Genomic DNA, 23,330 nt, shown 5'->3' with positions numbered 1-23,330 from the left:
TCCTAACCTGGTTTACATACTGTTGTTCAAATAGGATTGATGATGCTGGAGAATTGAACCTCCTGGATTGTGTCAAAAATTAGATAAAATGAAATATGTTGACAAAATCGACTTTAAAACATCCCTAATCTAATTTCGAAAAGTTATTAAAACCTAATTGATAACCCTAGTACTGTCCTTGAAATATAACCGTTGAAATAACGATTATTGTTGGCATTTCCAAAATGCATAAATTTTGTTTAACAGAATGTTTATATATATCAAACGTGATAAACTCTTAGTCCAAGATCCCGTGAACGCCGGACTTTTATGAATCTTGCCTTAGGAAGTTATCATTAGAATATGCGTTTTTGGTGTTGTTTATAAGAAAGTATAATTTATACATTTAATTGATATGGTGGTGGTAAACTCTAATACAATGGAATATTAATTTAGTCTTGGTTAATATGGTTGAGAATTAATAAAGAAAAGGCTAAAATTTGATAACTGACTGAATATGGTGTGTAAATCAGGATCCAGCTAAAGCTATTTAGGGTAAGAAAGTGGCATCTAGGGCTGAAGTAATCATCCGAAGCAGCCAACTTGCAAGAGCTTTTGCTTCTCTAAGGTGGTGCTTGTGGAAGAAAGGAAATTAAAATTACCGATACTTTTAAACTCTTATCTTGCCAATACTTCTATATAAATCCGAAATTTGATTCAGTCTGGCACCTGAAAACTCGAGATCTTATCTGATGCTTAAGGCAAATTCTGCATGTTTCTCGCCGAGACCATTACTATAAATGACATTTGACTCTTTTTGATGGTCACTTGTACTTATCTGTAGTTTTTTAATGGATTTATAGACATTGTGATCTCGAATATCTCTAGGAATATTTGTAACTGTCTCCACCTTGTTCAGAATTTTATTTGCATTTTTGGATTTGCATTAAGCATGGGAAAAATCTTGAAATGTATATTGGGACTTTTGTGCATCCGTTGGTGGGGTAAGATTCTTGTAAGATATAACATTATCCCAGAGTAGGTAGAGGTAGTATACCCACGTTACGATGCTGCCAGATAGCATTCACATATTTAAAGTTGAAGATGTAGTCTCGTAGATTAATATCACCCGCTTCATTTCGTTGTAAATAGTTGTAAAAAGTATTGACTCAATAAAAATGTTAGGCACAGTAAATAACACTAAATTGTAAGGCGTTTAAAAGATGCCACATAGCGACTTGCTGATGTTACTGCATAAAGGCAAGTGGGTTCTAACGTGAGTTCCGTTCATGAACTGCCAATAATGCCAATAACTAAGTAAAATTCGTTAGAATTTTGGTACAAAAATCAATCAAAAAAAGAAAAAATATATAATGTTAGATTCATGGAGAAGAAACCGTCTATATATTGATGTTAGTTATATCCAAGACTAAATATATAAAATGTATGTAAAACAGCGAGTATTTTTTCAATATAAATATAACTTAATACAAATATTTTAAAGATAACTGTTACTCTATAAAGTATAACTTTTGTAAAACTTTATGAAACTTATGCACACGATATAAGCATGTAAGCTTATACACTGTTAAGAAACATACAATTTAAATAATGTAAAGATAACTGACAAAAAGAAGGAGAAGTTCAGACATTGCTTTAAAAGAATACAATTTTTAAAGGCATATAATAAAATTACGGAAAATTTCTTAATTCAATTTATGTGTAGACATGGATATTTCAAAATGGTACATTAGGTCACCTTTGGAACCATAAGTTATTGTTGTGGATAATGCACCATACCATAACACACTGGTAGAAAATATATCAACAAATAGATCGGCAAAGGCTGTAACTAAGGAGTGACATGCATAATATAAATTAAGTTTTGAAAATACCATGTTAAAGACTGAAGGACTTCAAATTGTTATTTGGTATAAAGGTTTAAAAGGAAATGTTTAATTGCGTTTTATGTAATTTACTTTTTTAGAAATAGGTCTGAAAAAATACACAGTAGATTATATGGCTGAATAATAGTATACATTAAAAATCATCGTGGTCCGGAGATTCGGCTACTTTCGTGACTATTCGTTGGCGCAATCTACTCGCCGCTAGCAGAAATGCTAAAAGTCGATGTTGCCAAATTTACAGCTAGGCTGTTTGCTTTATGGAAGTATTTTATTTTTAAAAAATAATATATTATAATAACAAGACTTTCTGACATTAATTTTTATATTTTGTTTTGAAAAAAAATAGAGTAGATACGCTTAGTGCGCTTTTCTAGTGTTTAGTACAATATATAGTCTTGCCCTTAGATTTAGCAACACTGCATGGTATTCCAAGCCAAACGTTTCTCAAAAGAAATGGCGATGTGCCGTATTGCTCTGATTAAACTTTGGGCATTTATTTGCTTAACTATTAACACGTTTGATATGGCATTTTAAAAGTTATATTGTGATGTTCCTTTTTAATTAAAAAGAAGGCCTTTTAGTTTAACATTTCAGCATTATAACAGGATTACAAATATGAAGAGTCAAAGGTAGGTTTAGTTTCAGTTGTTACAAATAGGATAAATTAATTAAATGACTTAAATTTTGCAGTGAAACTAAATAAATATGTCAAGTTTGTAATATGACATACTTAGTAGCAAGAGAAAAAAAGATTTCACCATGAGCTTGCTGCACAACTAAAGCCGATAACAAGACGGATCATCTGCCTTCTGTGTGTCTCCAATTTAGTGATTTTAGTATCCATACATACTGAATTTCGGCAGCATCTTTGTCGGATCCATAATATAGATATTAAACAATCTAATCTATATTTTAAGGATTTGTAAGGCTTTGAAGGTTGGAATCCACAGAACGCTAAAATATACATAGATGTACACAGATAGTAACAGAAGAAATACTATGTGAATACGAAGTGATATTAAAATGCGTGACAAGGAAATACAGCAACGAACAAGGAAACAAGAACTAAACATAAAGAGGTAAATATGATCTCTAATGAAAATAAAATAAATTACATGAATATACAATTGTTAATTAGATGGATTAGCCTCCAGGAGATACTATAGGTAGTTTAGAAAAGAGTTTAATGTAAATAAAATGAAACAACTCTCCTACATACTATTGTGGCCGTAAAATAATTGTAGTTTAAATATTTCGATAATATATGCATTAGATGTACCATAAAGTTAAAATAATTACTATTTTATAACATTTTGGTTTAACTATTTTATTTACATTAGAATTTTGGTCAGGAAAAAAATTGCACAATAATATATTATAAAATGATGCCTAACGTTCATGGGATCTTGGACTAATAAAAAAAATATGTCCTTATCACTACGTTTTAAATAAACTACACTATGATCCGAAGAATATCAGTTGTTCGGTGAATTTATAAAATGAATAACATGCCAGCACTCGGTTTTTTAATATTACTGGCCGGCGCTTTCGCTCAAGAGTTGACAGTCACCTTACCCGATGGTGCAGTAAAGGGGGTTCAAAGGGTGACAACAGCAGGTCATCCGTATTACGCATTTTTTTCTATTAGATATGCCAAACCCCCAGTTGGTGCTTTAAGATTTCAGGTAAAGTTATGTTTAATAATCAAAAATTGTTAGAGTTGTTAAGTTGAGTTATTAAACCCGGTCAAAATAAGTACAGAAGCAGGCTACCGAAACCAACTTATGTATTTAAACGAAGAAAAACGACAAAAAATGCCCCAACGTTAACGATAGTGGTGGATAGGATTTATAGAATAAATATGCAGTAGTTTTGTGTCGTAAAGGTTTAATCCCGTTTGAGTTTCGAAAACCCAGGTCATCTTCTTCCACAAGAAGCGTTTTGCACCGAGAATTTCGCGTCTTAAAATCGAGAATGTCGAAATCCCATGGTCAGAAGAAGCCACCTATCTCGGTCTTGTCCTCGATCGCAAATTTAGGTGCAATTCCCACATTCAAAAGTCCCTCCATAAAGGTCAAGGTATTGTTAATTTCCTGTTTCCCCTTATCAACTGGGCCAGCAGGCTTCCTCTATCTATAAAATTTCTTCTGTACAAGATGCTGGTTCGATCAGTCGTTTTATACGGCTCCAGTGTCTATATAAAATACGTCTCACCTAGCCAAGTGGAACGTCTTCAAGTCTTTCAAAACAAAATTCTCAGGAGAAGAGTCAATGCCCCCTGGTTCGTCAGGAACAATCAAATTCATAGAGAAACAGACGTCCCCCAAGTTCACGATTTTATATCCGAGGTTTATTCGAGATATTTCTCCACTCTTCGTCTCTTGGACAATATATCTATTACCGAGCTGGCCGATATTTCAGGCCAATAACTCATTCGGCTCTTCGTAGCCTTCTATCACAGCCGACACTACCCCGTCGTGCTCTAACTCCAAATTGTCTCGACCTTCTCCGGCGAGCGATTAACTCATGTAACGCAAGCTGCGTGGTGTGATAACGGCGCCACATACTTACCTGGCCCTTGTGCCTCTTAACGGTGTTACCGGTTACGGGCACCCTCCTCACTAACAGTAAGAAGTATCAGTTAGGGTCTGTGGATCAGCTGATAGGGTGGGGTTTAGTGGGTAGCCCAGAGGCAGTCCCCACATAACCAGTCCAACTCGCTTATTCCTACGGATCTTCCCGACCAGGTATCCGTAACAGGATTCCCCTACAAGGTTCCAGGCCAAAAAAAATTGAGTTTCGAAATCACCACCCAAAAATCGACCAAGTGCACAGAATAACAGCTTTTGTCGATACAATTGGAAAAAGTCGTTAAAGAGAAGAAATAAGCCCTGCAATACTCCTGGACGTCGCATACGCTTTTGACCGGTTATGGCATTTGGAACTAATCTACAAGATGAGCAAAACTATTGACAAAATTGCCGAAGTAATATCTATTCGAAAAAATATTTAGAGTATCGCATGAAGGGATATTCTCAACACTCAAACCTATTTCGACTGGAGTTCCCCATTTTAGTGTCTTGGGACCACTCCTGTATCTGCTATACAGTACTGAAATCTCAACAACAAAAGAAACAGTACTTGGAACATTTGCCAATGACACAATTATGGCAAAAGATGCCTAAAGCTGTACAAATAGATTGAAACATCAAGTTAGACAAAAAGCAGAGAGAAAAAAAGAGCGTTTTCAGGCGGTTTTAATATTGAACTCCTAGTATATACTGATCCTTACAATTACAATTACATTACCATTACAATATCATTAAATGGTACAATTCATCTAAAAAGTACTCTTTAATTATGATAATACTGAATATTACAGGCTCCCGTACCAGTAGACCCATGGAATGTTGTGTACGACGCAACATTCGAAAAGAATGTTTGTTATCAGGTCAGCTTTGATGTAAAAGAGGAAAATGAAGACTGTCTAACCGTTAGTGTATATACCCCTATAGTAAGACCTTTTAATAAATCTGTATACCCCCTTCACTAAGGATGATATTATTTTAGAACCCCCTGACAACCAAAAATAAATTACCTGTGATGGTTTATATTCATGGCGGGGGATTTGTGGTGGGTTCTGGACGTTACACAGGGAATTTATATGGAGCATCACCAGGATATATCATAGACAATCAGCTTATTATGGTCAGCATTAACTATCGACTAGGACCATTTGGTAAAATATGAATTTACCTATATCAAATCATCGAACCCAACAAAAAAATAAAATTTTATATTTTTTCCACTTAATGCGTCCTGCGTTACATTCCATAGACTTGCTTGAATTGCCTTAAAAGTAATTTTCTCATTTCTTCTTTTTACATACTCTACTTCAAACCCATACATCTGGGGTGAAGTAGAAAATGGTAAACTCACTGTATTCATTTATTATTAAGATCAGTTGATCTGAAACCATTGACCATTTCTTGTTTTGCAGTGATTTTTTAAGAAAAAAAATGTCACTAGTATCTCAATAACTAAAATTAATCGGTAGATTTGATGATTTTTGAATTCACGAAATGGGAATAGATTATTTTTAGGCCCAAACATTTTCATCGTTTGCATTGGTATTATATAAACGTCTTTGGAAGCACCGCGTATGAATTTCCTGAGCATTTCTTTGCACCAACCGACACGAACTTAATTTTCGCACAGCTAAGTGTTCACGTAAAATCACATATATGTTGGTGGAACTAATGCTTATGGATGCTTCAATCTTACAATAGGTGACATGACGATCTTGCGTAATCATTTCGCACGCTGCATCGATGTTTTCTGGCATAACAGCTGATTTTGGACGACCTTCACGAAACTCGTTGGACAGCGAACCACGACTACGATTGAATTTACTAAACCAGCGATACCTGGTGGTTTTTGATGGAGCTTCATCGCCAAAAGTCAAATCAAGTTGATCGATGCACTCTTGTTGTGATAATCCACGTCGAAAATCGTAAAAAAATCATCGCACGATTCAGTACGATATTTTTGCCGAGACGAAACTTTCAGCTAAATATAAAATAAACAAATGGCGTCCGTTTGTCGCACAGAATGTTCTGGGTACGTATATAGTCAAAAATGTCAAACTTTACGGTAGAACCCTCAGATGGACTCACATGACAACAGTGTTGCCAATTCCCGAAATATAAATAGTAACCCTCGTAACACTACATGAATATAATAATCTTAGAAAAATATTTCACTAATTTAGCAATGTGACTAATCTACAATGCTGCAACTCATTCTGTATACCTTGGCTCAGAAAACAGAGTATGTCTTTCTTTGGGGAAGGCAAATTGGAAATTTGGGGAGGATATATATATACTTTATCATTAAGTACCATTTGCAATAATGACATAACTGGACATAATTATTTGTTTTTGTGTAGGATTTTTATCAACTGGCGACAAAGTTATTCCCGGAAATGCAGGCTTGAAAGATCAGACGCTAGCTTTAAAATGGGTTCAGAAGAATATCGCCTTCTTTGGCGGCGACCCGGACAAAGTAACCCTCTTCGGTCAATCAGCCGGTGGAGCTTCGATCGGATACCTAATTCTCAGTCCCTCGGCTGCTGGTAAGGCTTATAATTGAACAGTTATAAATTATGTTTATTACAGTTTAATAAATCCTATGGTGCGCCATGATAGTAAAGCTGAATGAATAAATCGTTCGAGATGCTCATCGTGTGACTTTACATTTTACCATGTTTAGGTTCCATCTGGTTTTTCGATGTTCAGTATGTAGATTTACTACTACAATTTAGTCTCCTAAGTGTCAAATATTAACAATATCCAGACATTATTAAAAATCACATTCTCAAATATTTATTTAAAAATAATTTTAGGACTATTTCGAGCGGCCATATTGGAATCTGGCACACCTCTCTGCCCTTGGGCGTACCAAAGGAATCAAACCGAAATTACTTATAAAACGGCAAGTTTTATTGACCAAAGATTCAACCACCAAAGAGACGCGCAAGAACTACTAACATTTCTGCAAAAAGTTGACGCGAAAACCATAGACAATGCGTCGAATCGCTACACAGTTTGGGTGAGATTATCTTTTGCTTATTGTTGTTATGCCAAAACGAAACAATTAAATTGCTTCACAATAGATTGTTTATTAATTAAATTAAATAAGTACAGAACGTGTTATTGACTGAAGACTCTTGGATATATTTTAAAATACGTAAATTAACTATAGAAGAGTAAACTTTAAAAGTAATTTTTCTTTGCATTTCCATGTTTTATTTTTACAGATTCTTTATTATTAGTACTGAGTAAGAATAAAAGTGAGTATAGAAAAAGTCAAGTCATCTACTGTAAAAGTATCAACTAGCTCCTTTTACGTTTTCGTAAAAATTCCTTTTTCGATATGGACAAACCTGTAAACCATAAAAATGCAAATCCATTTGAAGGATATAAACGATGAATTTTATGATATTTTTGTCGTAAATTGTATAGAATACCTTATTTTGAATAAAATTATAACTTGCAAATCATATACTGTTGTATTATGAGACATAAACCGATCATTAGGTTTTGCTGTGGTTACTTATAGTTCAGCGAGAGCTTACATACTATATGGCATTCTGTAAAATCAGGATTATCAAACAGAAATATAGACAATGGGAATATACGAATTTTTCCCCCCGAAGTTTATGAGTTGGAATTAGAAAATGAAGACGATGTAGAAGCAAAACTCAAAAATTTTCGACATACCATGACTCTGACTTTAAAGAAAAATCTGATAAGCTAAGAACTTAAGTGCAGTTAAGATTACGAGTTCAGAATGTAAATGTCTAATTCAGCTGTTATAATAATACGTAGAATATGTAATTAATATTTACCATTTTCTATTACACTAAATCCTCATCCTTCTTTTAATACGATATATTTTTATATTATTTTATTTACAAATTACGTACAAACAAGACATTGCGTGGTTCTTCACTGGTTAGAAATTAATTCGTGTTTTAGGCAACAACGCCAGCTGAGACCGGCCATAATAGTATTATAAATGGACAACTTGAACAGGGATTTTTCTTTGCACCAGTTGTGGAAGTCGAACATGATGGAGCCTTCCTCACTCAGAAACCATACGAAGCTCTCGCCCGAGGCAACTTTAACAAAGTTCCAATTATTATCGGAGCCTGCAGTGAAGAAGGTCTCATGAGTTTGAGTCGTGAGTAAATTGCAACAAAATTTATTTTAGTATTTAATGCAAAAACTACAATAATAAACTAAGTTTACCGTTTTTATGTTTTTAGAGTGATATATTCTAACAGCAAGATAATTTAATTTATCAATTATCTTTCAGCCAATCTGAAATCGATCTTTTCAGTTTACGATTCAAACCCTAGCTTTCTCGTACCTCAAGGGATGCATATTACAAACTCATCAACTAAATCTTATGCAGGTTCTCTGATCAAAGCTCAATACTCCCCAAATTCCGAGATGAAAAATAATATTTTGAGTGGAATACAAGTAAGTTTGATTTATTATAAGTAGCGTTGGGACGTATCGATCGAAAAGAGTCGAAACAGTCAATAGTAGCAAAACAGTCCAAACAGTCGATAGTCAAAAAACTAGCGACTGAAAATAGTAATTACTGTTTATTCAAATCTTTTCAAATCTATTCAATTTCTTCACCTTTTCAAGACTAAATTTTGTTTTCAATATTTTAGGAAGGAAGTGTTGACAATCAAAAGACTTGAACAAAAATTGAGAGAGTTAGATCGAAAGCAAAAAGTCAATAAAAAAAAACATACTAATCCCATAAAAATAATCAAAAGTATTTTATTATTTATCATTCACAATTTTAATCCTTTTACCCTATTATGTTAACAATCTTGAAAAATAGCTTTCTAAAATGCTACTATATTAATATACAATATATTGTATTTACAAGCAAATTACCAAAATCATAAAACTGTATATATTACATATAAATCTATATAAGTCTAAATTCGGCATATTTTTGTCAAGGTCGCGGCTAGGACGACAGCCGGAATGTTAAAAATCAATCGAATGAAATTGGTAGAACCGAAAATAATAACTAAAAGTACACGACAGTCGATAGTAAAATGTAGTTAAATACTAAACAGTCGATAGTCAATTTCAGTCAAAAGTTCCCAATGCTAATTATAAGGTATCTCAAACAAAAGTTTATTTTTAGTGGATTGATTTTTCATGCTATTATATTTTAAAAAATCTTGGAATCTTTCACAAATATAAATAAGCAAATGAGTTTGTATGCTAGTAACCATTATAATAATTATAAATCAATAACTATTCCTAATAAGTAATATAATAATTAGTCATATTTTTTTTCTTAAAAAGAGAAAATCAAAAATATATTCCAAACATTTTAAAAAGTATGAATATTTTTACAAAAAATAGCGGTACTACTTAATAATTTAATAACATTCCAGTACTATACAGACCAGAATTTCGTAAAATCGCTGATCAAGCATGCTGAACTTCAATCCCAATATACAGACGTTTATTTTTACGTGTTCTCTTACTCTGGACCATTAGGAGGCAATGTTCATAACAAATACCCAGGTATGAAAAATGTCCAATATAATAAAAATATAAAGATCTGAATGGATCTCTAATGAATTTGATAAATTATTTCGCAGAGAAGTTTAATACTTTTTAGTGGTTGAACATGTCGAGCTTCCAAAGGTCATGATAACGGTCATTTTTTAGTTAAATACCTATGTCATCAAATAATCAAAACAATTCATTTGGAGCGAATATAATTCTTGAGTTTACTGATAATACAAAAAGAAACTGATTCGATTACATGCTTTACGAGTTGATGGGGGAATCATAGGTCTGTGTTTTTTCAAAAAAGATGCTGGTTAGAATCTTACAGTGAGTGAAGGCTATTAAAGAGCCTTCGTTATTTCAATCATCGTTTTCGAGCGGTTCCAACAAGTAGCAGCAACATGTCACATAGATTGTAATCGATTGCTATAAAAATAATCCATGTCATAAAATAATTATCACTAATATACGACAGCAGACAATATTGTTGCTTAGGATAACGAAAATACTAGGTGAAAGCTTACTGTACAATTAATTATGATTTAGTGACATGTATGTAAAAGGATAATGTAAAACCCAGTTTAATACTAATCCGTATAAAACTAATGCATGGTATTGAATTTGGGAAAAAGTTTGTAACCTTTTTCCTAATGCATAATTCCAATTAAAAATAATGGACGAAACGCAGATCGCAACGACATATCTAGTTCATTGAAAAGGTGAATCTTCGAGTTGCATAAACATCAAAATGGATGCAATGAGCGGAAGAAAGTTGTTTAAGTTTGAATAAAAAAGAAATAAGTAATAAAAGTTGTATCATATCCCGAAATATTATGAGAAAGGAAAGAATGCTGTACAGCTTTGTACTTCGTATAGTGAAGATATTTTTTATGAGTTTTGATTGTAAAAAATTGAAGATTAGTTAACAAAAAAAAACCTATGCAAATATTAGTTAAAAAATATATTTATAATTAATAAATCCGTTAGTATATGAAAAAGTATTCGGAATAATAATCTTTGTTCAAGGCTCAGGAAATGTGACACATGTAGAAGAAGCGAATTATATTTTGGACCGGTTGAACGTCAAACTATTCCCTCCCGCCGATCAACTAGTTCATCAGCGTATAGTAAAGTTATGGACCAATTTTGCTATTCACAAGTAAGTTGCTACAGGAATATAAAGAAATATTTCGAAATATACATCTTCAAATTATTTTTCTCAGAAACCCTACACCAACACAGGATCCTCTTTTACAAAACATAATGTGGCCAAAGGTTTCACAAGCCAACTTTCAGTATCTAGACATTGGAGCTAATCTACAGATCCTAAAGGATCCCAAGAAAGAAAAGTACAACTTCTGGAAGACCCTCTACGAGATGTTTGGCGAAAGACCATTCGATACCTTTTAGATCTTCTAATACTCTGACGTGGACTTCAAATTGTGAGCAAACAATGGAGTCAGTGAGGGATGTTTTGAAAAATAACAATGTAAATAACTTTTACAATAAATATGTCAATATTAATCCACAATTTTTATATATTAAGCTATTATACTATTACTATATTATTATGTATTATACGGTTTGCTGTAATTGAAATACAAATTACAAAATATTAAGTTACATAAATAGGATTGAACTAATCCAGTCACGGCATTAATCAGTAAAAAAAATAATGTTCTTTCATGAACACTATATTTTTAAATGTATTATCAGACAAACAGCTCCTTGTGGAGGATAAAACAAATGCTCAAGACAACAATCTTTCTATAGGCTCTGTTGACCACAATCTTGCGATATATTGTATAAGCAAATTTTTATATTTAGTTAGTGCTTAAAGATAGTAACCAGTTCGTTTTTATCATTCAGGAATCTGATTAACTCTAAGTACATTTTTGATGTCTGTGGTTGATCATTGTCTTTGCCCGCAAAAACAATAAAATAATTTTATTTACTAGCATTTCTGGTAATTTGCCTTTATTAACCAGCCAATATTTCTCTTTTAATTGTGAAATAAAGAAATAAAAATGCCTCAAAATGCAGTCTTGCAGACTATCTAATCTGGTCCTTACAGATATTAAAGTAGGCAAAAGGTTGTCGTAGTAACGATTGTTGTGAACTAATAGATTGCAGAAAACTTCTACATTAAATTGCCAGCAAAATAAAAAATATAATACATAAATTGCAATAAAATAACATTTTCTATGAAATCAAGATAAGTCATCGGTTGCGCATATAAGCAGGAAAACTTACACTATAACATTGTAATGTAACATTGTAAGAATGAGTGTGAAGTGGTTGAGATTTGTTTTGATATAAATTATTGCAAACGATACCGACTGTGAAAGTATTCAGTGATCTTACTCTAGACTTAAGATTACTAAAACTAAACAGAATCTCCAGCCTTTCAGAAGAATAACAGTTCAAGGCAAGAAGAATATTCACATTCAAAAAATTGTTGGACACTGTATTTTAAGACAATTTCTGGTTTTCAAAAAGCTGATTTGAAGGTGAATTTGTCAGTAACATCTGGGTGCTTGCATGTTGCATGATATCTAGCGAAAATGCGAAATATAAACGTAAACAACAGCCAGCGGTCGGTTTGATTGGTACAGTGATCAAGGCGATAGGGCGGTCCATCCACTGTTGCGATAGTTGCATCCCGCTGAGGTATGGATGTACTTTATGACTGTGATTATAATTGTAAATGTCTTTATAAGTAATAGTGGAAAATTCGTCAAGGAACGCCAGTAACCAGGCTGGATAAGACCGGACGTCTGGGATGATCTCTAACTGGTCGGTAGTCGGTAGGATTAATGCCGAAGGCCGTGGTTCTGAGTTCACGTTAAATAGCAGCTTCAGTTCAGATAAACCGTCGTTGGTAAAAAGGATATTTAAAATTAAATTCGATAGTCTTGACATTTCTCTATAAAAAATTATATATTTCAATTACTTATCTCATTGAACGAAAATCCGGCTTAAGTTCTCAAAGCACTTTCAGATGAATTGATGAATCAACTATTTCAAGGCATTTACACACGATAGGAAACATCCAAAAGGAAAGAAAGTGGCTACGATAGTAATTGACTGAACATGTCATTTCAAACCATTTCAACATCAGTTACATTTTATAGCTTGTCAAACAAAAAAGAACAGTTTTCTGAGTTCTATTAGAAAAGCGAAATTGGTTCCCCTACTAATGAAAAATTAAAAAGAGGTAGAAATACTATCATTGCTAATTTAGTACTGGATTTAAATATAGTCAAGTCACTTGTTACCAACAGAATGTTTTTATTTACAAAAAAATGATAAACTCGTTAAGCAATAAATATTTTCAAGCACATTGTAAACACTCAAAGAACAAAACACTTCACATTTTATCAAAACACTTTAAATAACCGAGCACTACGGGTCGAAGACCATTAGTGTTTCAGCGGTGTTTCAAAATGAATAAAGCGCTAGCTCTTGGGTTTTTTATATTACTGGCTAGCGTTCTAGCTGAAGAGTTGACAGTCACCATACCCAATGGTGCCGTAAAAGGTACACAAAGATGGACGGTAGCCGGTCAATCTTACTATGCGTTTTTCTCGATCAGATACGCGAAACCACCCACTGGAGTGTTGAGATTCCAGGTAAATATATCGATATATTTAAGAATAGCAAGCTTTTTCTGCAATATTTTTGTGTTTCTTATACCCCATAAAAATATTCTTATTTTCCAAATTAGGAAACATAAAACAAATATCGCTAAAAACCAAATTGCAGCAAAATACGGTTGAAATTGTATGCAGTGTTAAATTTTCGTTTCTCCCATTGTTATTAAAATATAAATATCGTTACGTATAATAGGTTTAGCAAGAAATATATTATTTTTGTGGGAAATTGAAGGTTTTCAATTTTTATATGACATAGAATTGTCGGGTTTAAGTCATATATGCACCAATTTTGCTTGCATGCAATCTTATTCGATAAATTGTTATAATTTTGAAGAAAAAACATCAAAAAACTGGTTCGGAAAAACTGAACGGTCGATTTTCTGTTGAGGCGAATTTTTCCCCAGCAACATAGTAGGTATGACATGACAGAAACAGGTGGTAATCACTTGATGCTTGGTTCAGACTATAATGTGGATGCATGCAAGAACCCCCGGAATTTCTGGAGAGTTGCTATCGATGGAACAGACAACGCCAGCGTCTTCATGAAACATAATTACTGTTCTGGTGGTCATAATTTCCAATTTCTGGGTGATTGTTTTCTTCGGACGGTCCAGTTGTTCACAATACAAGTTCGACCCACCAACTTCACACCAAATTCACAGCAAAGAGTGAGTTTGAAAATGAGTTTCTGTTGTTTTAAGTTTCCTGACACTCTTATATCTAGATTCTGTTTGCATCCATTCTTTGCCAAATGATTCTGAAATATTTTTATGCAATATTTAACTCCTGAGTACTAAAAAACCCTCTTTATATGAGTCCGTCATTCTCAAAACTGTCAACTAAGTTTCTATTTGGCATTCAAGAGTTACGATTTAAACAAGAAAACAAATAAAACAAGAAAAATCGAGTAAAAGTACAGCACTGTAGGTAGACGATTATTTAATCAATGTGCATGAATGTATGTACGTACTAATTTCATGATGAGTACTAATTCAACACCACAATTCTTATTAAATTAAATCTAAATGTATATATTAATTTTATATATATGCTATATTCATTGGAGACAGATTTGCTCTTTTTTTAGATTAAATTAAAGAAAAGCGATAACGTCAGATATTTGTATGGAAAATCCAATACATTATTTTACCATCTGACAACACCCATAAAATTCTCAAATTTAGTTTTAATTACTTCTAGCATACAATCTCCATTTTCTGCAGTTGGAAAATATGATAAACTAGAGTTACTTTTAGAACTTTGTAATTATTTACGATGAAATGTTCAGAAAGATGTAAATCTTATATTTCGACAGCTCTTGTTAAACTACTTTTTCTTCTTTCAATCACGAATCTTATCACACTTCAATATAGAACAGAATTAACAAGAATAATATATCACTTGTTCAGTTTTATATTACACTACATTCCGTATCATAGAAGAGAAATGCTATTTCTACGTACCACTTGGTGGGTTTCAAAAGATCATTTCGTTAAAGTTCTATAAACATTTGTGCACTATTTACTAACCCAACGTCGTATCTATATTATCCAGTAATAATTAAAAATAAATAAATTAAAGTAATAATAGAATTCATAAATTTCCCCACATATATAAAATACATAAAACATAGTTTAATAACTAGTACATTAACAATAAAAACCAATAATATTATTACTCAATTATAATTTAAAATGTTTTGAATATCAACATGAATGTAAATAACAAATAACAAGGTATTGTATGATAAAACATATTTTAATTATATTCATTTATATCTGTTCTATTACGAATACATTAATAATTCTCTTTATCAATAGTAAAAATCAAATGTTCGCTCTTTATAACGCTTATAATTATCCAATGTTCAGGCTTCTTCTTCATCCGTATCAACTACTGAAATTGCATCTTACAATTAGACAGTTTACTGTAAAATTGCATGATGAAAAGAAACGTATAAAATCGTGATTATTTATTCATGCAGCTAATATACCCAGTAATTGTTATAAATACATTTATACTACAGGCTCCCGTAGCAGCAGACCCATGGAGTGGCGTGTATGACGCAACTTACGAAAAGAACATTTGCTACCAGGTCAATGTCGACTCCGATGACGAGAACGAAGACTGTCTCACCCTCAATGTTTACACCCCTATTGTAAGTTCCTTGGACCAACTTACAGAGTGTCACATATATGATTTATGTTGTTGTTAGAACCCTCTGACACAAACCCAAAATAAATTACCAGTGATGGTTTATATTCATGGTGGGGGATTCAATTGGGGCTCCGGACAGACCAAGGGTGCTACAGGGGGAATATCGCCGGGATATATCATGGACAGCCAGCTGATTATGGTCAGCATTAATTATCGTCTAGGACCTTTCGGTAATCCATTTTTCTAACGTATACGCATACTGTTAAACATCATTAATTAATTATTAACACTCTCAATTAAAGAATTACATTTTTTATATCTTTGTCTATATAGGATTCCTCTCCACTGGTGACACAGTCATTCCCGGTAATGCAGGTTTGAAAGATCAGACGTTAGCCCTCAAGTGGGTCCAGAACAATATCGCTTACTTTGGCGGTGATGTTAATAAAGTTACCATCTTTGGTCAATCCGCTGGTGGAGCGTCAGTTGGATACCAACTTCTGAGTCCCTCTGCAGCAGGTAAAAGTTGCATTGAATCGAATATACCGTTATATAGATTATGAAATCTGAGTGAATTCCAAATCTTATAATATTTTAAATCCAATTAAAATGATTAATGATGATTTAACTCGTTGATTTATTAATGTTCAAGTTCATTAAAGAGCACTTAATGTTTTTTTACGAAAGTAATTATACATTAATTTAAAATTCTACATTTTAATTACTAATTGACATTTAACAGTTTTTAAGAAATATCTCAATACCGTAAAGTTGGTAGTTATATATTTTTAAATAAATAATAAACACCGTTTATTAGATACCCTTAGTGTAATTTTAATTAAAATATCATTCATAATTGGGCCAATTTACAAGCAAGATGAGCATGTTAAAATTAATTAGACTAACTTAAGTAGTAAGTAAGTTAAAATAAGTTTGGTTCAGTTAAATCTTTCAGTTTCTCGTCCATTGTCCATCCAGTTGCATGGCTTCCAATATCCTGTGATTTAATAAACTTAATTCATGTTTTACGATAAAATCTTGGATATCTTCGTGGCTCTATTTGATATCGCGGTCATACGCACTTCTTCGTTAGGCGATACGTATTGATTATTAATCGAATAATTTGTAATTTATGCAAATATATAAGCCCAAATAGGCTTTATTGCGAACTGATGAAAATCTAGAGTTCATCTGACTAAGCAACAAAGTTGTACCATATATGTATCGAAAGTACAGTTGGCGTTTAAACAACGCTACAGTTTAAAGATCCAAATAACCAGAAAGAAAACTAAATAAGTGCCAAACCTTAAAAAATTATTTAATCAACGAAAATGTATACAAGACATAATCCTAATTATCCGCTTCATTAAAAGTTACTGAATAGTGTTTCATAAAATTTCAATTTCAAACAATGCTCAGCAACATCAACTTAATCAAGATCCAATTATAAAAAAGTATTTGTAGAAGAATGATGAATGAATGATTGTATAAATATTAAAAAATATTAAGAAAAGCCAGATGAAGCAGGTTTACCGCAGATAAAAATAAAAACATTCTAATAATTACTAATTAATTAATTAATGTGTCAATACGATCTCATCTAATGAATTTCTAAAATAGTCATGGTATTCATGAATGGAGAACTATTCATGGTAAACACTACTAAGGACTTGAGATATGAATGAAAGAGCGAGAATTGATCTCACCTGCTGTATTCCGCGGATTTAGGACCATTTATCATTACTTCGATTCTAATTCGATTTTTTTGAAATATTGTCTTCAATCACCAAAAATCAAATAGTGAATATGATCAAATAATTCTTTATTAATAGTAATTAAATTCGAATAAATACTCAACAGAAAATTACAGATAGCCATATACATTTATTGATATATTTCTTTAAAAAATAGGATTATTTGGAGCAGCCATGTTGGAATCAGGCACAGCTTTGTGCCCTTGGGCGTATCAGAGAAATCAGACCGAGATCACTTACAAAACAGCAAGCTTCATCGATTCACGATTTGATTATCAAAGAGATTCACAGCAACTACTGAACTTCCTGCAGAACGTTGATGCCAAGGCTATCGACAACGCTTCTAAAAGCTACACAACTTGGGTAAGAGTTTTTCCATTTATTTTATTACTAATTATATATACGCAATGCTGCAATTTTAAATAAAATTTAAACAATTACTTTTAAAGAAAGTTTTACTTCATGTTTGGGGGTAATTAAATCAACTCACGATCAATCTTAATTAATTACTATAATAATTAATATTAATCGAACCAAACATAATTACTAATCGATCAAATATTATCCACCTAATAACACATAATACTACCTTAATGATTTTTTACGAAACTATACTCTGTCAAATGTATTTTTAATGATTACTATATATCTAATTAGTTAATCGTTAATTATTATGTTATAAAAAAATCAGGCTCAATCATATACTGATACTGGTTTTAACGGTGTCATAAATGGGGAACTCCAACAAGGTTTTTACTATGCACCAGTGGTGGAAGTGGAACACGATGGAGCTTTCCTCACCAAGAAACCATACGAGGCCTTCGCCGAGGGCAGTTTCAACAAGGTTCCCATCTTCATCGGAGCTTGTTCCGAAGAAGGCCTTATGAGTTACAATCGTATGTTAATTAATGATGATTTAATGAATGTTTGATCAATTTTCTTGTCTTTCTTGTTCAGAATATCTGCAATGGACTTTGTCGGTGTACGACTTGGATCACAGCATTCTCGTGCCCCAGGGAATGTATATTAATAACCAACAAACTAAATCTTATGTGGGTGATCAAATCAAAAACATGTACTCCCCATATTCGGACATGCAGTATAATCTTTTAAGTGGAATCCAAGTAAGTTTTCTATTATAATTGATAAGGCAATTGATATGTTTGCAAGTTTTCAAATCTAAAGCTGTATAAAAAATTTTGGGAGTACACATTAGATCCGTCTGTTTCTCAAAGATGGCTCTGACTGTTACGCATGTTTTATAATATCAACTGATTCGGTAAGTTTCGCAAGAAAATTAGACAATATTCAATAAATATTAGGTTCATAGTGCTTTGAATCCCATCAAATCTCTATATTCACCATACTGAATAAGTTAAATTTTGTGTTAATTAAAAAAAATAACATTTGTGGGGGGATTACTGGACTTTTAATGGGTGACATCGATGCATGACGACAGTACTCAATGAGAATCAAAATCAAACACAAGATGAACTTGTAAATCGTTGGGAGTTATGCAACCATCAATTTCCATATCATTAAAGTTTGGGTTCAGCAATAAACTGAATTAATTTATTTTGATTTTTACCAGTGAATAAGAATAGGTTTAACGGCGGATTATGACTGGAATTAAAAAACAATTCTTATATCCTCAAAAAGAAAGGGAAGAAAATGGTTCTAAACAACGACTGCTACTTGCATTGATGTATTTTTTTTTGTAATATTTTAGTTTCCTCTTCATCGACTAGCATTATTTGGATCGGACATACTGCTTAACGTGGACTCCGAACCACGGTCCTCGGCATTAAGCCTACCGACTAGCTAATGACCAATTTACAGATCATCCCAGAAGAGAAAATCAAAATTAAAATAATTATAAACATAAATATATAACCATGCTCCAGTAGGATTTGAACCTACGACTATCGAACAGTAAGAGGACCTCCTCTCACCTTGATCACTTAATCAAGCCAATTATTTATTCATTTTATTCTAAAATAAATAAATTTGTGTCCCAAAATAAAGGCATTGAACTCATCTCTATTCTCAACATAGGTTATAAATGAGCAGAGACAATTAAGTTAATGTAATTAGGTAATTGAATTATCTAATACACTATTTAATAGTTTACAATTGCGTCAGTGTGGGATTGTCAGTGAAAATGGACGAGAAAATTTACAAAGTAACAAAGAATAATGATGAAGGGAAGTTACAGGAGAGGTCAGTTTCAAATGTACCTTGGAGTTTACTGCTTTTAAAGTAGTTTTATTCTATTAACCAAATTCGAACATTGCCTATATACCAACAATTTTTCATAATATGACACTAAATCAATGCTTCTTCATAATTTTAAGTCATAATTATATTTTGTTATTTAACAACTGGATGATGTTTCAGTATTACACAGATCAGAACTTCCAAAAATCCCTCTTCAGACATGCCGAACTCCAATCTCAATACACTGATGTTTACTTCTACATGTTCTCATACTCTGGTGATATGGGCGGTAATACTGAACAAAGATATCCAGGTAAGAAGCATAATTTCATTTTAACAAATAAGAATTGGGTTGATGACACTAATCAACAAACACAAAAATATAACATTTATCTAACGAAATCAGATTAATGAATTTATTTTTAAAATATATATACTTCAAGACGCGATTACAAAATATCGGCGAGTATATAACAGATATTGATTTTATAAATATATCGATATTGCTTCAAGAAGTCTAAGCCTATTTAGAGAATAATTTCGTTTCATCATCAGTTTTCTCTTTATCGTTCGATATTTTATCTGGCTTAGATAAAATGTTCTTAATAAAATTAAAACACCTTAGAATTCATGTTTAATAGATAAATTAATGATTTTGAAATTCTCGCGGTTAACTTCATTGTTCACTCACTGTATTTTGACGCGATATGATGCCGGCGAGCGCGTTGACGCAAATTTAAACCTCAAAAAAAGAAAAAAAAGCTTTTTTCCAACAGAAATAATAATTACAATATAACGGTATTAAGTACCATCGATAACTAACACATAAGTTAACCTTTGTATCAGAAAGTATCTAATTAATTAAAGAATGATGTATAATAAGGATAATAAGTATAATAATATATAACTATTCTAGAGCACATTTGTGTTTTATTTGCCATATCCAAAAACAAACAAGTTGCTATGAAAACATTCCGGTAGCAAAAATCACTTAACCTATTTGCGCTACATTTTTTAAAAAATTTAAATTTTTTAAAAGTTATATAATTATTAGGGATTTCTTTTAGTTTTTTTACTTTCGGTAAATTTACTTATAAAGTTATACTTTTACAGCTTTATAGACTGTTATATTAATATTATTCAAGGTGTTATCCATCAGTAGCCACTACTAAATTATCATCTTTCTGGTCCTAAACAGTCGGACCATATAGCACCTATCGAAAAAAATAATTGGAACTTTTCATATACTTTCTCCATCCTTCCAGTAGTTTTATCAATAATGAGAGATTATTTTGTTACGTTTGATCGCTTTTCTTGAAGAACTCAACTGAAATATATAAACTGTATAGGGAAGCGGGCATTATTACCGGATATCCTATAAAAGAAACTACATTTATTAGAGTCCAATGTAGTATAGAATCATTATATCATCAAAAATAAACTTTTGTGTTTTGTTTTCCTAAATCAATACAGAAAGTTTTTCAGTATTTAATTAAAGTTGGTAGAAATATTAAAATATTAAATCTGTCGTAGGTATAATTTGAACAGCTCATAGATAATTAATTTATATAATCATTTGAATAGGCAATTGTAATTTTTTTCCTAAGGTTCCGGAAATGTGACTCATACAGAGGAAGGAAACTACATCTTCGACAGGAACAATCCAAACTATTTCTCTCAAGCCGATCAACTCGTTCATCAGCGTATCGTAAAGATATGGACCAATTTTGCCACCTACAAGTAAGTCGCTATACAATATTGCAAAACAATATTTTCCGAATATCTTTTCAGGAATCCGACGCCTAGTCAGGACTCCCTGTTGCAAAATATAATATGGCCCAAAGTTTCGGAGTCAAACTTCCAATACGTAGATATCGGTGAGAATTTGCAGGTACTAAAAGACCCGAAAAAAGAAAAGTATAGCTTCTGGAAGAACCTTTTCAACACTTACGGCGTAAGACCATTCGAAACGTACTAAACGATGTTCTTGTTTTTTTGGAGTCACAATTAAATAAAATAAACGTTATTCTAGTTACTAGTATTATTTCATTTAGCTCTCATTCATAGCTCATTCCTCACTTTCCATATTTTATCAAAGCATCAGATAAAAAAATTTTGAATTTTGTAAAGTTTTTATTTGAATAAAGGAGCTAGATAAAAAGGAGGCTCTTTTTGGGCAAAATTACGTTCAGTGATGACAAAAACTATTCATCCATGCCACGTTCGTTCATGGCTTTATCGATATTTGAGATTCAAAAAATGAAAAAGCACTGATAAAAAATAAAGATATCTACAATATTTTGTTAGTATAATATTTGGAGAAAATTTTAGTTAGTGGACAATATTACTTAACGGTGCATACTATAGCCATATGACAATTCAATTTCTCAAACTTAGATACAATATATGGATATGGATAACATGGAACCTAAACAAGATCTTATTATATTATTTACCAGAATTTCTTTTCCTATTAAAAATGTTACCGCCATACATATCTCGAAGAAAAAAAAAGTGTAATGTAAATTTTAACAACAGAAAATCACAATGATCACATTTTACAAAGGCTTCTTTTTTTGATTTATTAAGATACTTAAATGTCTATTTCTATTTCCTTTTTTCTATTATCTGTTTATGCATTACAAATTTATTCAATTAAAAAATTACTCAATGAGAATGTTAATACATTTTATATACATGTATTTTTAACAAACATTTCCGTGCCGGCTTGGTTGGCGCAGTAGTCAAGGCGACAGGACGACCGTCTTAGTGTTGCGATAGTCGCGGGTTCGTAAATGTCTTTATAAGCAACAGTGACCGACAAGGAATAACCATCCCAGGCACACCAGTAACCAGGCTGGGTAATACCTGATGTCTTCTGGGATGGTCTCTAAAGTTGGTCAATGGCCAAATTTTTTATATATGTAAATAAATTGGTTTATTAGTCTTTTATAAAACCTATTTGGACTTATGGGGTTCAAATATCCGGTTGCATTAAAATATAAAGCCAACTTGCAATCAAACGTGCCATAACAAAATTCTTCGATTTTATTACCAATGTTTATCGTTGCATAAACAATGAAGAAGTCAAATGGATTTACAAAGTTATCCAAGATATCCTCTTAAAACATGAAATAAGGTTACTAAATCACAGCAGCGCAGAAGCGATACTAACATAATAGCTACTGGATAACGCACAGGAAAACAAAAGATTGAAGGGAACCAAACCACATGAATGTGTATAGTGTATAAGTGTTCAATCTTAACTTAAGTAGTCTATTTTAATTTGGGAATGACATACTGATGTATTTATCCCACAGTAGACGTGCTTGTATACATGTATATATGATTCAAGTACAATTGAACAATAGTAATAAATATCGTAGTAATACATAGTAATACATTTAAGTGGTAGTAAAATGCATGTAATGCCTGCTATCAAAAATATGATAATATATCATAAAATATAATATCTAACTTAGATCCCATAAGTCAAAAAAATTACATACAAATAGTACGTATCTTCCGACATATTTCATACTACTA

At 32.2% G+C, this 23,330-nt stretch overlaps 2 protein-coding genes across 21 annotated transcripts in view; one reads left to right on the top strand and one right to left on the bottom strand.

The window, feature by feature from the left end:
- LOC143191377 (uncharacterized) overlaps positions 1–23,330 on the bottom strand; it is a 181,484-nt gene that overhangs the window by 32,551 nt on the left and 125,603 nt on the right. The window lies entirely within an intron of this gene.
- Positions 3,361–21,810, top strand: LOC143192019 (uncharacterized). The gene is made up of 21 exons (XM_076397479.1): positions 3,361–3,571; positions 5,269–5,400; positions 5,457–5,625; positions 6,835–7,020; positions 7,291–7,496; positions 8,426–8,630; positions 8,766–8,932; positions 9,880–10,012; positions 11,027–11,159; positions 11,224–11,409; positions 12,560–12,670; positions 13,404–13,632; positions 15,683–15,814; positions 15,872–16,043; positions 16,147–16,332; positions 17,725–17,930; positions 18,259–18,463; positions 18,525–18,691; positions 19,965–20,097; positions 21,392–21,524; positions 21,576–21,810. The coding sequence occupies exons 1-21, from the start codon at positions 3,386–3,388 to the stop codon at positions 21,760–21,762; spliced, it is 3,564 nt and encodes a 1,187-aa protein (XP_076253594.1). The 5' UTR covers positions 3,361–3,385; the 3' UTR covers positions 21,763–21,810.

Source organism: Rhynchophorus ferrugineus, unplaced genomic scaffold, assembly GCF_030347505.1.
Source record: "Rhynchophorus ferrugineus isolate W39M unplaced genomic scaffold, kcgeb_rfMv2 rfM2, whole genome shotgun sequence".
In the NCBI taxonomy this organism is placed as follows: Eukaryota; Metazoa; Arthropoda; class Insecta; order Coleoptera; family Curculionidae; genus Rhynchophorus; species Rhynchophorus ferrugineus.
The sequence above is the reverse complement of the archived record's forward strand: the minus strand, read 5'-3'. Positions and strand labels throughout refer to the sequence as shown.

What these genes read in the sequence shown, in the direction of transcription:
- LOC143192019 (XM_076397479.1), top strand. Translation starts at nt 3,386, where the DNA reads ATGAATAACATGCCAGCACTCGGTTTTTTAATATTACTGGCCGGCGCT. An exon ending in TTAGTGTATATACCCCTATA is followed by an intron (nt 5,401 to 5,456) that starts GTAAGACCTTTT and finishes ATATTATTTTAG; the next exon opens with AACCCCCTGACAACCAAAAA. An exon ending in TTATCGTCTAGGACCTTTCG is followed by an intron (nt 16,044 to 16,146) that starts GTAATCCATTTT and finishes TTGTCTATATAG; the next exon opens with GATTCCTCTCCACTGGTGAC.